This window comes from Helianthus annuus, chromosome 1, assembly GCF_002127325.2.
Source record: "Helianthus annuus cultivar XRQ/B chromosome 1, HanXRQr2.0-SUNRISE, whole genome shotgun sequence".
Lineage (NCBI taxonomy): Eukaryota > Viridiplantae > Streptophyta > Magnoliopsida > Asterales > Asteraceae > Helianthus > Helianthus annuus.
In genome coordinates, this window is record NC_035433.2 from 147,954,290 (window position 1) to 147,969,938 (window position 15,649).

The 15,649-nt window shown below is 36.3% G+C and overlaps 2 protein-coding genes across 3 annotated transcripts; one reads left to right on the forward strand and one right to left on the reverse strand.

The window, feature by feature from the left end:
• Window positions 1-218: 218 nt before the first annotated feature.
• LOC110884211 (hydroxyproline O-galactosyltransferase HPGT3) lies at window positions 219-7,892 on the reverse strand. Its single transcript, XM_022131895.2, has 12 exons — window positions 7,546-7,892; window positions 5,600-5,663; window positions 5,084-5,133; window positions 4,781-4,971; window positions 4,620-4,680; window positions 4,242-4,314; window positions 3,545-3,668; window positions 3,381-3,468; window positions 2,369-2,419; window positions 975-1,046; window positions 734-846; window positions 219-472 (listed from the first exon to the last, which is right to left on the reverse strand). The coding sequence occupies exons 1-12, from the start codon at window positions 7,701-7,703 to the stop codon at window positions 450-452; spliced, it is 1,068 nt and encodes a 355-aa protein (XP_021987587.1). The 5' UTR covers window positions 7,704-7,892; the 3' UTR covers window positions 219-449.
• Window positions 7,893-8,354: 462 nt separating this feature from the next.
• LOC110884201 lies at window positions 8,355-10,995 on the forward strand. 2 transcript variants are annotated; one of them, XM_035976294.1, is made up of 3 exons: window positions 8,355-8,544; window positions 8,958-10,358; window positions 10,411-10,995. In XM_035976294.1, exons 2-3 carry the CDS (start codon window positions 9,585-9,587, stop codon window positions 10,630-10,632), a joined length of 996 nt encoding a protein of 331 aa, XP_035832187.1. In that variant the 5' UTR covers window positions 8,355-8,544; window positions 8,958-9,584; the 3' UTR covers window positions 10,633-10,995. The 2 variants fall into 2 exon arrangements, with proteins under 2 accessions (XP_035832187.1, XP_021987579.1); XM_022131887.2 differs by lacking the exon at window positions 8,355-8,544 and having other exon boundaries at window positions 8,769-10,358.
• Window positions 10,996-15,649: the final 4,654 nt, after the last annotated feature.

The following is a 15,649-nucleotide window of genomic DNA, read 5'->3' on the forward strand; positions in this document are numbered from 1 at the left end:
CAACCCACCAACACAATTAACATGTTTGCAACTTGAGTATTACTCTTGTTTGACAAGTTTACATACATGTAAACAAGTTGTGTTCAGGCTACACATTTTCAAATATGTGCAAGTTAGAGTTGATTTTTTTACACAAATAATACTACGAGTCATGTTAAACCGCAACCCATAACACCCATAACCACAAGCAATATCTCGTTTTTTTTTACCAAAAAGAAAAAAAAAAACTTATCTTGCTAAGAATGAGATAAAACCGCAACACACAATGGGCGGGTCAACACAACATACAAATATATAATCCAAAATTTGAACTCTTTATACTTGAGTAATCCAACTTAAAATAGTCACTGAACTTTACAGAAATATATTGTTACTTTCCCAAGCTATTTGTAAATTCTCCTGGGGCTATACCTGTGTTAGAACCGCCAAATTAAACTTCTCGACCCCAATCAAGCCAGCGAACACACCTTATCTGGGAACAAATTGTTCGAACGTCAACTAAGCATCTAACACACCCTTTAAAGTTTTGTGTAACAAAATTAATATATTATTAATTATCAATAACTTGTAAAGAACCAAGGGTCAAAAGGGGTTTTGATCAAAATGGGCAATTAGCCAATTATAATGTTAAGGTTTATCCATTTGAACCGTTAGGCGTAGCATAACCCGAATTGACCCATTCATACAAAAAAAAGTCAAAATTGCCATGTCAGCACCATGGAAGCACATTTACCTTGTCTAGAGCTGCTGCAGCACACGCGACTTTCGTCTATATAGGTTGCTTTTATGCCCATCATCCATGAACCAATGGATGTATCTTCATGAGCATAACTCTTTAGAGATGCGCTGCAAGAAAATAATATATTGAAGGGCATACTAGTCTTTTACTCATTGACAAAAAACAGAAGTTTCTAGAAGGAAGTCTAAGCTGGAAACAATGGATTGACATATAGGTAGTTCGGTATATAACTTACCTGTTTATGTTTATGTACTGAGCAAAATTTTTTGATAGAATAATAAGTGATCCAGCTGCATGCCGAAAATACCTGCACAAAAAGTAGGTTTTTTTTTTGGTCCTAGTTATTTGGATATGAAAAAAGAGAATACGTTTGTGGGTCCCATCTTCACTTTCATACGGTACAAGTCAAGTAACAAAGTCAACATCCTTACGACATTAAACTACAAAATTCATCACTAATCATGGATTCATAGGGGGCGTTTGGTTCGCGGAATGATTTGGAATTGGAATTGGAATTTGTATAGGAATTAGAATTTGAAGGAATTGGATTTGGAATTTAAACATTCCAATTGGAATTGGAAATTGTTGGAATTGGAATCTCATTTCCATTTTTGTTGTGTTTGATTGTCAAATGAATTGGAATCCATCACCCCGGCACCCACAACCACCAGTTCGGGTCGAAACGGTTCACGTTGAAACGGTTCGGGTTGAAGCGGTTCGATTCGAAACGGTACGGGTCGAAACGGTTCGATTTGAAACGGTACGGTACGGGTCGAAACGGTTCGTGTGGAAACAATTCGAGTCGAAACAGTTCAGGTTGAAACAGTACAGGTCGAAACGGTACGGGTCGAAACGGTTCGCGTTGAAACGATTCGATTCGAAACGGTACGGGTCGAAACGGTTCAATTCAAAACGGTACGGGTCGAAACCGTTCGCGTCAAAACGTTACGGGTCAAAATGGTACGGGTCGAAAGGTGCGGGTCGAAACGGTCGAAGATTCCAATGAGTTTACTTTAATTCCTTCACATATAGGAAGGATTTTGAATTCCTTTAGGTAGCGTTCGTTTCATGTCATGGAATGGAATGGAATTGGGAAGCTTTTCTTTGTAAAATTGATCTTGGTTTGGGGAGGGAGGAATTTGAAATCCAATGAATTTCTTTAATCAATGAAATTTGTGACTATTTCAACATTCCATTCCATTCCTTCATTAGAGTGAAGGATTTCTAAGGAATGTTGAAATAGTCACAAATTTCATTAATTAAAGAAATTCATGGGATTTCAAATTCCTCCCTCCCCCAACCAAGATCAATTTTACAAAGAAAAACTTCCTAATTCCATTCCATTCCATTCCATTCCATGAAACGAACGCTACCTTAGTTAAAATAATTTGAAGGAATTCATGCCTAATTCCAATTCCAATTCCATTGTCAACCAAACACATGGAGATTGGAATTGGGATTCCAATTCCATCAAATTCTGTGAACCAAACATCTTAAGAAATGGAATTCAAATTCCAATTCCCTTAAATTCCATTGAATTCCTGCGAACCAAACGCCCCCATAATAGTATTAAGTTTGTCATTTAAAGGGCTGCTTATATTATTCTACTTATAAGTTAAAAATACTTACGATTTCTCATCACCGAACTTCCACCAATCCGGTTCATACCATGGCTTTCCCCTGACAAATGGTAAACACACATGGGTGGTTACAAAAGATAAAAACTTGCACGCACACACACACACACACATGTATATATGTATATAGATGAAGGGTAATGTTAAAATGAGAACGCATGTATATCGTGATTACCGCGAGAACTTAGTCATAAACCATTCTAATTCAAAAATGTTTTTACACCTATCATTATTATTCGAATACAATATTTGAAAATAAATTTGCACGTATTGGTAAATAAAAAAAAGAGTAAAATGCACAGATAGTCCCTGTGGTTTGGTGAAATTTCACCTTTAGTCTCCAACTTTTCAGAATTACACTCTTAGTCCCTGTGGTTTGACAAGTTGTTACTCGGATAGTCCTTGTGGTTTGACAAGTTGTTACTCGGATAGTCCTTGTCATTTGACTCATTTCACACCCACTTAACCAGAAAAACTAACCTCCATCTGCTTTGGGGACTATCCGAGTAACAACTTGTCAAACCACAGGGACTAAGAGTGTAATTTTGAAAAGTTGGGGACTAAAGGTGAAATTTCACCAAACCACAAGGACTATCCATGCATTTTACTCAAAAAAAATTACACATGTATAAGTTTGCCATTTACACGTGTAAAAAAATATTAAGAGTGATTTTGAGAGGAGAGATCAATGATTTAAAGAGTAAATTCTTTTTTAAATGTTGTATTTTAATTATGAGGTCTGTATTAAAAAAAAATGAATTTGAATGGTTTTTTCATTCTTTCTCATGGTTCTCGCAGTATTTAGCGTTCTAAAGATAACCCTCCCCTATAGATGAAATGTATAACAGTATAAATTTTTTTTTTTTTTTTTTTTTTTTTTTTACAATCTAATAACGCTAACTGATATAGGGTAGAAAGCATCCATTCGTTAGTCATTAAAGAAGGTATTTTGGACAAGTGATTAAAAATAAACAAAGTTGGTAAAAAAGGGCAAGGCTACTTACTCTTCAGCGACCACTTCTCCTGATTTCATGCATCCAATATATACACTATCTTGACCACGGCGGCTTTCAAGAAGTTCAATTAACCCCTCTGTAAAAGGCGAATATGATTAATAAATACAACAATTTCCGACATGTAAGACAAAAACAAATCGTAAGATTCTTACCAAGATCAAGGGCAATATTGTTATCCACTTTTACATAAAACTCCGCATCCCAGTTTTGAACTGCGGTGCTAAAGAAGAACTTAGCTTTCTTTGGTGATTCTTCGTCAGCTTCTTCATGACCATCCTACGAACAAACGCGTGATTTAGGGAGCATAAATTGTTATGTATAAGAAGAAATGGTATTTAGCCAAGATTAAGTTTTGAGTAAAATGCCATTTTCGTCCCTGAATTTTGGCCAGTTTTGTGACTTTCGCCCAAAGGTTTGGCTTTTCCGCATCTGGATCCAAAAGGTTTGAAATTTTGCGCTTTTCATCCAGTTCATTAACTCCATCCATTTTTCTCCGTTAAGTCAAGGTTATTTCCGTCTTTTTTTGTTAACTTAAAGAGCAATTCAGTCTTTTTCAGGGGTATTCCGTCTTTTTACATAAAGTGAAAAAGACCGAATTGCCCTTTAAGTTAACAAAAAAGATGGAAATACCTGACTTAACGGAGAAATATGGATGGAGTTAACGAGCCGGATGAAAATGACATTTTTTTCATACCTTTTGGATCCACAGATGCGGAAAAACGAACTTTTGGACGAAAGTCGCAAAACTGGCCAAACCTCAGGGACGAAAATGGCATTTTACTCTTAAGTTTTATATGACCATCTATAAAACTACATAACTTGAAGATAAAGCTACTACTCTTAACTTACAAGAATCAAGAAATCTTTTGTTGTACGATTTTCCTCATCAATGTTACGGTCCAAGCTATCACCACGATTAGGACTGAAAATTCGAAGTTTAATTAGATTTGATTAGTTGCCAAAATGAAGTATAATATACTAAAGACCGTTAGCAAAATTTAGTACCGTATTACTAGTTTATAACTTTAGCCAAATTGTGGAAATCGTTATTTTTTTTCTCCCATTGCAAATATTTTATAAATATATTTGTCAGATTGATTAAAGGTTATCTTGACTGTCAAGTTGGTGAATATAAAAGTTTTCATCCACAAAAAAAAAAAAAAAATATGTATATAATGTAAACTAAGAAAATAAAATAAAAATTAATAAATAAATCAAGTAGACAACCTCCGTCCAATTACAAAACGTATGACAATTCCCCTTTCTTCAAGCTTTTTCAAAGAATCACCTGTAAAAACTCAAATAAATTAGCATCTTACTCTTCAGTCTATATTCATATGTATAAAAAAATGATTAAACGTTTTTTAGTCGTCAAGTCGTCAACTAACCTTTTGGCATCCAAGATCCCCTGAAAACATTTCTATTTAATCGACTACCGAATCCGGTATAAACGCCAATTACTGCAAGCAGTTTTTTACTGGAAGAAAGACCAGGTTGTTTTAACCGGTCCTTAAGAAAACCTTGACTTTTTGCTAGCGTTATTTCCATTTCTGCTTCAACAATTTTTCTCTCTAAATCCCTGAATTATAACCATTTACATAGAAATGTTAATTAGAATGTCAAGAGGTAACTCTAAAGACGATAAATTAAGTACGCTTTACACACACAGATAAAAGTTGACCAAAAATTACTTGCATCCTAAGACCACGAGTTTGTCTTCAACGGTTAGAACCTTCGGTCTCTGCAAAAAACACAAAAAAAGAAGTTAATAGAAGAAATCAATATACAAGTTTTTAAGCTAAAAATACCTAAATACTTGGTTATCATTTATGTAACATTTAAAACAAGAGTTAATTGCCCGGATAGTCCCTGTGGTTTCACGTTTTTTCACGTTTAGTCCTCACCTTTTGAAAATAGCAGGTATGCTCCTTATGGTTTGTTATTTTGTTACTCGGATAGTCCCCTGAGTAGATGTCAGTTAGTTTGGAAATAGCAGGTATGCTCCCTATGGTTTGTCATTTTGTTACTCGGATAGTCCCGTGAGTAAATGTCAGGGGACTATCCGAGAAACAAAATGACAAACCATAGGGAGCATACCTGCTATTTCCAAAAGGTGGGAACTAAACGTGAAAAAACGTGAAACCACAGGGACCATCCGGGCAATTAACTCTTTAAAACAATTTGACAATTGTAGATTTAGAGCAAACCTCTGCGGAATTCTGCATAAGCAAATTAGCCAACAACATTCGGTTCTCAGCATCCTGCCATAACCTAGTAAACATAAAATACGACAAGTCGTTTAGGCTCATAATTAACATAATAATTTTCAATTTAATAGAGGATAACAAAAAACCATAATTACCCTAAAAAACTCCTCCAATCACAAACCCTCATTTCACAAAACTGATACGCGAATCACGTATGCGAAGCGTTCGTTATTAAAAATTACTAAAATATTATTTATAGATAATATTTGAACTTGTTAACTTCTAAACACTATAATATAAGATATTCTCATCATCTTTAGTCAAATTTGTTCAATTGATGGTCTAATTTGTTCAAATACTCAACCCGTTGCTCAACCGATTGTCAGATTTGTTCAAACAAATTTGGAAAACAAAGACCCATTGCAATCACGGTCCAATTTATTCAGATACTAGTCAACTACATAAGCCGTGTATCCCCGCCATCATGGAATCAAAACGCGCAATGCGATCTCATCACTGCATCATGTGACGTAGGCGTTATGTGCTTCCAATGCGCGCATTTTAGAAAACCAAGTCCAAAATTACAAAAATTATGAGCAACCCACAAAAGTTGAAAACTAAGAACCATTATTATTATTATTAACCTATAAATAAGCAACTTAATTGTGCTTAAGGTTGTTGTACCTTTAGCTTTGGGAGTTTTCCAAAAAAAAATGGAATTTTCCTTTTTAACCCTAAAGTCTTAATCTTTGACAATTTAAGTTTAAAGTTTTAATCTTTGGTATTTTAACCCCTTTGATTAATTTGATTTTTCACTTCTAATTCAAAAGTTTCCATCTTATACAATTTAACCCCTTTGATTAATTTGATTTTTCACTTCTAATTCAAAAGTTTCCATCTTTTGCGATTTAACCACCTTGATTTTTTTTACTTTTAACCGAAAGCGTTTCATCTTTTGCAACTTTGGTCCCATAGACTTTTCATCTTTCGCGAAGTGTTATAATCTTGGCTTTGGGGGTTTTTCAAAGAAAAAATGGTTATGCATATGGTTGTTGTAACCTTTGCTTTGGGGGTTTTTAAAAAAAAAATTGATTTTTTTACTTTTCACCCAAAAGTATTTCATAAATTACTTTTAACCAAAAACTATTTGTTTTTTTTTTTACTTTTAACCCAAAACTTTTTATCTTTTGCAATCTATCATCACAACTTTTTTTTTACTTTCAACTTCGGTCCTTTATAGTTTTCATTTTCCGCAAATTTTTCGCTTTACGCTTGTTCTAAATTTTGTGACTTAACACATCGCAACGTGGGTCTTTGGTTTACCGGTTTTATGTTTCGTTCTAAATTTTGCGAGTTAACACGACGCAACGTGCGTGTGTGGGTGAACGTTTTTACATCGTCTATTTTTTTTCCCGTTTGACATGTTCAACATAACGTGCGGGTCCTAAACTGACTTAGTTATAACTAAAGAATCCCCGCCGCATTGCGTCAGGTCGTAATTCTAGTTTCTATTACAATTTCAAGTAAAAAAGAATATCACCAAGAAAGGAACCAAAACACCCAAATCAAAATGAGTGAGTTCAATTTGCACAAACACGAGAAATTTTGTCAAAATTGAACTATATTCGAGTTTATAAATTTGTCAAACATTAAACTTTCACTCCTATCCTTGTCAAAAAGTACAATTCAACTTCAAAATTTGTAGTAAAAACTAGTCATACCCATCATAAAAAATGGGGTCTTTTAGCTACCCTTGTTGGCAATTTCCCTTTATGTAAAATAATCACCAAACAAAAACCCTAAAATTGGAATAAAATGATCATTTCAACTAAAAGCCCTAAAATCACCATTCCCAAATTCAAACACCAAGATCCAGATTCATCGAATTCTTCACCAATTAACAATAACAAGCAACAAGATCAATACATATATATATCCATAATTACCTGCCGGCGATGTAAAGCCAGGCGACACAAGAAAAGAAAGCGAAGAAGATTGAGGGTACAGAAGATCTGGAGGACGATCTGGACCGTTGTTTTTCTGATTTGGATAGGGTTGTTGAGAGTGGCAAGCCCTCCTTGTAGTATGGAGGGCTGTTGTCCATTGTTGTTGTTTGAAGAAATCAAGAAATTGCAGATGTAGGGGAGATCTGTGATGGGATGTTGGTTGATTTGGTGGATTTGATTCGAATCAGTGGATCTGTTGTAGTGAGAGAAGTTGTGTGTATAGGAAGGAAGGAAGGAGACTACCTAACTTTCAAGTAAACCGAACGTCTACTCTTTTCAATTTGAGTAACCACTAAAAAAAAAGGAGAATAATAATGATTTGAAAACCGGGTGTGAGTCTAGAGGTGTACAAATCGGTTAATTTCGTTAATGGGTTTAGTTAACCGGTAAAGGTAATTAACTTTATTTTTTTTTGCTTTAACCGGTTCTTGCTTTAATTGTTCGTTTATTGATTTTAACTCTTGCTTTAATTGTTCGTTTATTGATTTTAACTGATTCGGTTAATAACCGGTTAATTAATTCGTTATTTTCATTTTTTTTGGTTTTTTTCTCTGTTAACCGTTACACTGAAATAACCAGTTACTATCGTAAATATCTATAACCAGATACAAATACAGTTTTTTAACCCCTAACCGATTATTGGTGTACCGGTTATTAACCGCATTCGATTTGATTTTTGTATAAATCCTTATCTCCACTCCCATCTTTCATCACGTTTTTCATTCGTTTTGGTGCTTATCCGTTAATCCACTTAAACCCCCGACTCATATTACGCCTCTACCACCTAAACCGCCTTCGATAAGTATAAATAGAGACTCATGGATGCGATTGCAACCAAATTACACTTTCAATTTCGCTAATCCGTTTCTATATTTCTACTCGCCGGAATTTCACCATCTCCGACCAAGCTTCCCACTTGTTCTTACCGAGCTCTTCCAGGTTAATTTTGATCATGTTTCTGTTTGTTACGTCCAATCTACCAAATGCCCTGACGCAATTAATCATAACGGCAGTCTTAAGTTAATAAATTTTGATTGCAAGAAATTAGGGCTCATAACTATTTGGGGAAATAGGTATATAACTATACTGAGTTTAATAAATATTTACAAACACTTGTTCGTTTCTTTTATAACCTGCATATTAACCTTTCATTTTTTTTATTATTGTTATTTTTATATAAAACAGTACTTACAACTCCTTTTATTCTTATGCACTAACAAAAATTTAGTTATTTAGGATTTTTTTTATTAAAATTTCTAAAATTAATTATGTATGCTTATAAATTATTAAGTCTCTCCTATAATTTTTTATAGAAGAATTCTCACCTCTTTAAATTATTAAAAATCCGACAGAGTTTGGAAAGAGCGGAGGCTAAACGGCAGCACCGGCAACAAGTCTGCAGCCACGTATAGTGAACAGAACCGTGCACAACCGATCTACGGTTGGGATGAACCAAAGCAGCTAGCTTAAGAAACCAAACGGCCCGTTTGGAAGGTTTGGGTCCCCTCTACAAACAGGTGTTGGTGCGATGTAGTTCGCTTCGTTTTTCGGCAAATTGTCGATGTCTCTCTCCGGAAACGCCAATACGTCGTCCCACGGCCGGCTTATCTCTGGTTGTTTTTCTGTTGGATCTTGAACACGGATTTTGACTTTTGCGAATTTTGACTTTAGTCAGCTTTGACTTTCTGTTTTTTAACCTTGAATTTAAAATTCATACATTACAACCGCAGCAGAAAACGAGCGTCGATACAAACATGAAGATCAGTCAGTATCATCCGGTATGAATCATTACATAAAATCCACTTTAGAGTGTTCATATTAAAGTTAAGAGTAAAATGCCATTTTCGACCCTCAGTTTTGACTCGTTTTGCGACTTTCGTCCAAAGGTTGTTTTTTTGCATCTGTATCTAAAATGTTTGAACTCTTATTTTCATCGGGATCGTTAACTTCATGCATTTTTAAACGATCCCACGCGTATAATGGAAGCAATGTCAAAAATACCGCTTGTTGGGTCAACTTCGTTTGACGTTTCTAATCGAAAACCGTCTCCTACAAGGCCCGTGGAGTCAAACGCTGCTAGGAAGCTTAAAGGGCAATCAATGAACAAAAGTTGGGACGGATGTTTAGAACAAAAAGACGGGAAAAAGTCGGTTTCTTTAGCTATTCAGGCGAAAGTCAACGTTAAAAAACGAGAGGGTTTGACTTTAAACGGAGCAAAATCTGCGAACAATCAACCAGTTTGTGAAAAGAACACACTCAAGAAACCTGCTACAAACAAAGTGCTCAAACCGAACAATAAAAAGCAGAATTGTGTACCCGATAGAGTAAAATCTCCTGCAAAATCTTCGGTATCTTCTACGAATACGCAATCTAGAAAATCGGTTTCTGATAAGCGCTCAGCGGCTATAATTGCGGCGAACAAAACCGTTGATCGTTGGAAACGTTTAACCGAAGATGTTAAAAACAAGGGTTGTGCTAAACAAGATAGAAATGGAAAAGTTGCATCTAAATCTAATGGTTTGGATGTTATTTCTTTTACGTTCACATATCCAATTTCGCGATCAACGGATAAGATTAACCGAAATAGTTTGAGCTCAGCAACCGGAGGTGGTTCGTTAAGTACCCTTTTGGATCAACAACTACGGGAGTTAACGGCGATGAGTCCGGCTTCGGTTTATCACGAATCGAGAATCACGAGAACCATAATCTTCCAAGACAAAAGAAACCAAGACGGAACCAGTAAAGACGCTCAAGTACGTCACTTTGTTACAGTTGATTTACCTTTGACTTGTGTGATGTTTGTAGGTAGCGGGTCAAGAATTCGGTGCAGTTTTCTCAACGATACTGACGAAAACCGAAGCTGATCCCGACTCATCTGGCAATGAGTCAGAACGCGTGTACATAAAAAACATACTTTCGGGCATCGAGTCAATGTTTGAGGATTTTACCTTAAACAGGGCCAGCAAGATTGTGTTTGACAAGAAGCTCAAAAACCGGTTTTTGACAAGAAACACGAGCCAAAGTTAAGGCGTAAGCTCGTGTTTGACTGTGTGAGCGAGTGCATTGACTCGAGATGTGCAGTTTGGTTAAGAGGGCTAGCAGTTGTAACAAGAAAAGACCGGTTGGTTGAAGATGTGTGTAATAAGGTCAATGAGTGGGAACAGATGAAAGATTGTATGGTGGATGAGCTTGTTGACAAGGATATGAGTTGTGGTCAACATAAAAAGTGGCTCGATTTTGACTTGGAAGCGTTTGAAATCGGAGTTGAGATCGAAGGGCGATTACTTGGGTCGTTAATCGATGAGGCTGTTGTTGATATGTTGGTATCGTAGGTATGATCGAATGCACAAAATGTTGTTGATTGATCTTAAGTTTATGGTTTTTTTTTTTTCATGCCAAGATAGTATTTATTTTTGTAAATTAACGAGTTGGCGTTGTCCGCGCGTTGCAGCGGGATGTTGATTATTAATATTTTAGCATCACTATATTAGATGCGACATCATGACGCTCGTACGTAAAGAAGTTTTCTCATTTATTAACCAACGTGATTTTTTATTCGACCAACGTATACCTTATTTTTTATGATGTTTGGTATCAAATTAACATGCCGCATGAACCAACGGGATGGTTCACATGGCGGTTACATGTTCAAAATAAATTGTAGCGTCATGACTTTTTTGCAAGGGGTATAATGGTTTGGGTGGATGCAAAAAAATCTATAAATACCTAGTAGATTTTACCACGCAATATGACAGAGATACGTATTCGTTTTCAATAAAGTTATAAAATTATAAATTTATATTAAGTTACTTATCCAAAAAGAATAGTAAATTTTTTTAAAAGTTTTAAATGGATATACTATATAGCTAGTTATATTATGTTAGAATTAAAATATATAAATAAAATTTACATTAAAGTGTTAAGTGTTAAATAATTAATTAATTAATTAGACTTTTTTCCTATTTAATGGAGACAACTATCAGCCATTATATCTAAAATGTTGACACACAATAAAACCGTTGGCACCCTGGTTTTTACAATACCAAACAAAACCGTTAAACATAATACCACTGCTAACCACGCCACCACAACCACCACTTCACCTTCCAATGATCCAACGTAAAATGGCCCGGTCTTGGATGGAGTCCACCATTAAAGTTGAAGCGCATGAAACCCAACGGTATAATCGTAGTTTGCCGAAGCATCGCATACCACATGTATGCCGCCGCGGTCGGTCATCTTAGGTTGGCCAGAATCTGACGACCCTCCATCCACCAAAGCACAACACCGCCCCAGGGGCGGACCCACATTGGTGCCACCGGGGTCTCCGGACCCCAATCTTTTTTAAAAAAATAGTAGATTCGGTATATTAAATTGTATATGGACCCCATAAATACAATTAGGTGGACACCATAGAAATAAAAAGAAAGCTGGTGTAGTGGTAAATCTCCCTCTTTTCCACTAAGAGGTCATGGGTTCAATCCTTAATAAGCCCATTTTTCTTATTTTTTTTTAAAAAATCTAGTTCAAACCTCACTTTAACTCGACCCGAACGAAGACCGACCCGAAAATGGACCCCATTGAAATAAAATCCTGGGTCCGCCACTGCACCGCCCCGCCACCATAGCCTGAACACTGATCAATCGTCAGAACCAGACACCACCACCAAACTCCCTAGCACAACACAACCGCGTCTCTCACGTTCTTTCTCTCTTTCCGTCTCCAGCGATGGTCGGCCTCCATAGCCAGTGCCGTAAGTCTGTTGGTTAGAACAATGGCAATTCTGTAATTCTCTACCAACTACCAAGGGAAAAAATGTGAATAAAATATCACATGAGTAAATTGATTAATTTTCTTGTACTGTTGAAGACAATGAAGAAGATTAAGAAACTAACAAAAATAAGGAAACAGAGAATAGCCTGTATCGATCTTCGTCCGTTCGTGGGTGGGGAGGCAGAAACGGTGGTGCGCTATAGATGCGTTAGACAGAGAGAAAGATCATGATAACGGTGTCTGAAGATGAGTGATGGTGGGGGGGTTATATAGGGGTCGAAACGGTGGCAATCGGTGTCACGGCGGTGAATCGGTGGATGGTGTTGACGTGTCGGTTTGGTTCTTTTCAAAAGGTGCATGAGTCTGGTTGTCGAATATTTCAAATGTAAAGTGATGATGTTCAAATGGCGGCGCGTGGATTGGAATATTTTGTCACCAATAGGCGTCGGTTTGCAAATCAACATGTCGGTAAATTGTTAAATTGTTTTTATTGAAAACAACGTATTTTATCAAACCGCCGTGCTTATCCGTTTATAAGTTATACCGGTTCAAATGGATGCAAAATAAACTATAAATATTAAAGGGGTATGTGTGTTAATCAAAGAGGTATGTATTAATTATCAAAGGGGCATGTGTGCTAAATGAAAGGGTACATGTTGCTTTTTGTATAAGAGATATAATTTGAAGAAATTCGATGTTTTAGGATTTTTGGTTGATTTTGTTGTGAATTCTTTGTGAATCATAATAAGCAAATTCTTGTATATGGTTGAAGAACCAAGAAACCAGGTTTAGGCCGAAGCCTGTAAACAGGGTTTGGATCTTTGAGGGAGATGGAAAAGGTTCCTGCAAAACAGAAAACCGTTAGGCTCGCCGCAGAGATGGGAGGGCCCCTCTGCGACCACCCTCTGGCGTGAGGATAAGTATTTGTTTAGAGAGAGAAACTAGAGAGAGAAAATAAAGACGGAGAGTCAGAAAACTGTACTTGGTTTTGTACTTGGCTGAGTATTTATAGTAGTCAACTGAGATGACGTCATTCGGCCATACGCACTCGAACGGGAGTCCGTCTTCGGAGATTCTTGATATGGCACGGACACATCCTAAGTGTTCGTCCTGATGGAGTTTGATTCGTCCTGATGATGTTGTCCGGCCTCGGATATACGTCTTCAATGGTATTGATCGATTGTTTTGTGTTTTGCAATGTTTTCATAATCGGACGGGGTTATCAAATCGGTCCACTAATAGGACTCGTGAGACCGGTTTCAAAATCGCATGAATTGTAAAGGGTTTTTTACTACTTTTTATGCTACAGTACTCCTCTTTTTTTTTTTTTTCTTTTCTCTTACCTTTAACCTTTAACTTTCAGGATTGACTCTTACGACCCCTTAACTTTTTAAATACTTTTTAACCGAGTTTTATGTCTTCATTTTTACTTACGTGTTGATATAAACTTAAGTTGATTTACGACATAATTTTTTGTTTTGTTTTTTTTTTTTACTTTTAACCTTTCATTTTCAGCATTGACTCTTACAACCCTTTAACTTTCTAAATATTTTTTAATCGAGTTTTATGTCTTTATTTTTATTAACGTGTGGATATGAACTTAAGTAGATTTACATTTCGACATATTTTTTTTGTGTTTTCTCAACTTTCGGCATTGACACTGACAACCCTTTAACTTTCTAAATACTCTTGTAATCGGGTTTTATGTATTTAGCTTTAGTTACATGTGGTATAAATTTAAGTTACGTTTTGACGTATGTGCAACTTTAAAAAAACGTTATCCCGCCGCGAAGCGCGGGTGTAAATTCTAGTTTAAACTAAAATATGAATCTACTTTTATCTTTTAGTGTAAATTTTCAATTTTAACAAAATAGGAAACAATATATAAAGGAAAGCGGAAACCAAACTACTAAATGATATTTGGATAGAGAAAAATAAAAAATACAATTAATTAGAAATTCAATCTCACAACCGGGTTTGGTTTGCTGGTTCAGACTTGAGATGGAGGCGGTCAAAAAGATTTTAACCGGACTAGTTATATAGCCTGTTATTGGTCTCATCCAATTATGAAAACATAGGTGTTTTCCGTTATTTGCGTAGTGGTCCTCACGGAGTTGTAGTGCTAGCTATACTAGATTGTGGTGCATTGTACACTCGACCTATTCATTTTGCATTGTCAATTTCGGGCCTACCTTTGTCTACTCTTGGATGTGGACATTGTGGGATTGTGTATACTTGTGGGGTTGTACTTTTGAGTCCAAATTGGATTAGGGATCATGGGATGTGCAACGTAATGGATGAGGTTGTACCATACAACCACTCAATGCAGCATTGATAGCTCATTTTTAGGTTGCATGACTTTTTACCATATCAAGGTGTCATCACAACAATTTTTATTCACAATCTAACTCAACCCAACCTTTAACATGAGGAGGAGCTAGCGCTAGTGACGTCAATCATTGACGAACGCTACGTCGTGGTCAAATCGCCTACTGGACACGACCGTTTCAGGAATACCAACAACATGTTGGTAACGCACGTCATAACTTGAACGCGTGTCAACATAAGTCGCGGGAGTTAAAACTGCACCTGGATCGGTTTAAAGCATGCTTCGATCGTGTGCCTGCGGGGGACCTAAGCTACGACGATCGAGTGGAGATCGGCAAAATCGAGTATAGGCACAATGAGAACCCGGAATTTCGTTGGGTTCCCCACTTTAATATTTATCGTACTTCGTAATTTTTTTTAGAATTTATCATGAAGTTTTTTTTTTTAAAATTTTTTTAGGATTTATTAAGTTGTTTTTTTAAATTTATTAGGATTTTATGTAACTTTTTTTTTTAAAATTAAATTAGTGGTGTGTTTTATTTTATGAATGTCAATACAAAAAAAATATATAAATTTCCACATTTCCGCCCACGCCAGCTAGCTCACGCTGCTAACACACCCCACTTTTTTACGGTGACCTGATGGAGCCCACTTCCATGACATGTCAACCCAAGCTCTAAACCCAACCCCTACTGACCCACTCCCAGTAGTACCCCTGTTGGCTGAAACTGTAATTTTTGTTTTAAAAATCTAGAAAAAAGTTGTTTCTTCCCAGAGTTCCCAATCCAAATTCCCCCATTCAAAATTTTGTGCTCTCAAACATTCATCTCTCCTCTCCTCTCCTCCCTCTCCATCCATTCGTTTCCAGGAAAAACTTCCACCGACGAACCACAACCGCACCACCAGACATGTACAACCCCTCGACCGACCAACAAACTACTAC

Bases quoted from the DNA above. Each gene is read 5' to 3' on its own strand.
- LOC110884201 (XM_035976294.1), top strand. From the start codon at position 9,585: ATGGAAGCAATGTCAAAAATACCGCTTGTTGGGTCAACTTCGTTTGAC. The intron at 10,359-10,410 runs GTACGTCACTTT...TGATGTTTGTAG, and splicing joins GAACCAGTAAAGACGCTCAA to GTAGCGGGTCAAGAATTCGG.
- LOC110884211 (XM_022131895.2), bottom strand. From the start codon at position 7,703: ATGGACAACAGCCCTCCATACTACAAGGAGGGCTTGCCACTCTCAACA. The intron at 3,469-3,544 runs GTAAGAATCTTA...CGCCTTTTACAG, and splicing joins CAATATTGCCCTTGATCTTG to AGGGGTTAATTGAACTTCTT. The intron at 1,047-2,368 runs GTAAGTATTTTT...CTTTTTGTGCAG, and splicing joins AAGTTCGGTGATGAGAAATC to GTATTTTCGGCATGCAGCTG.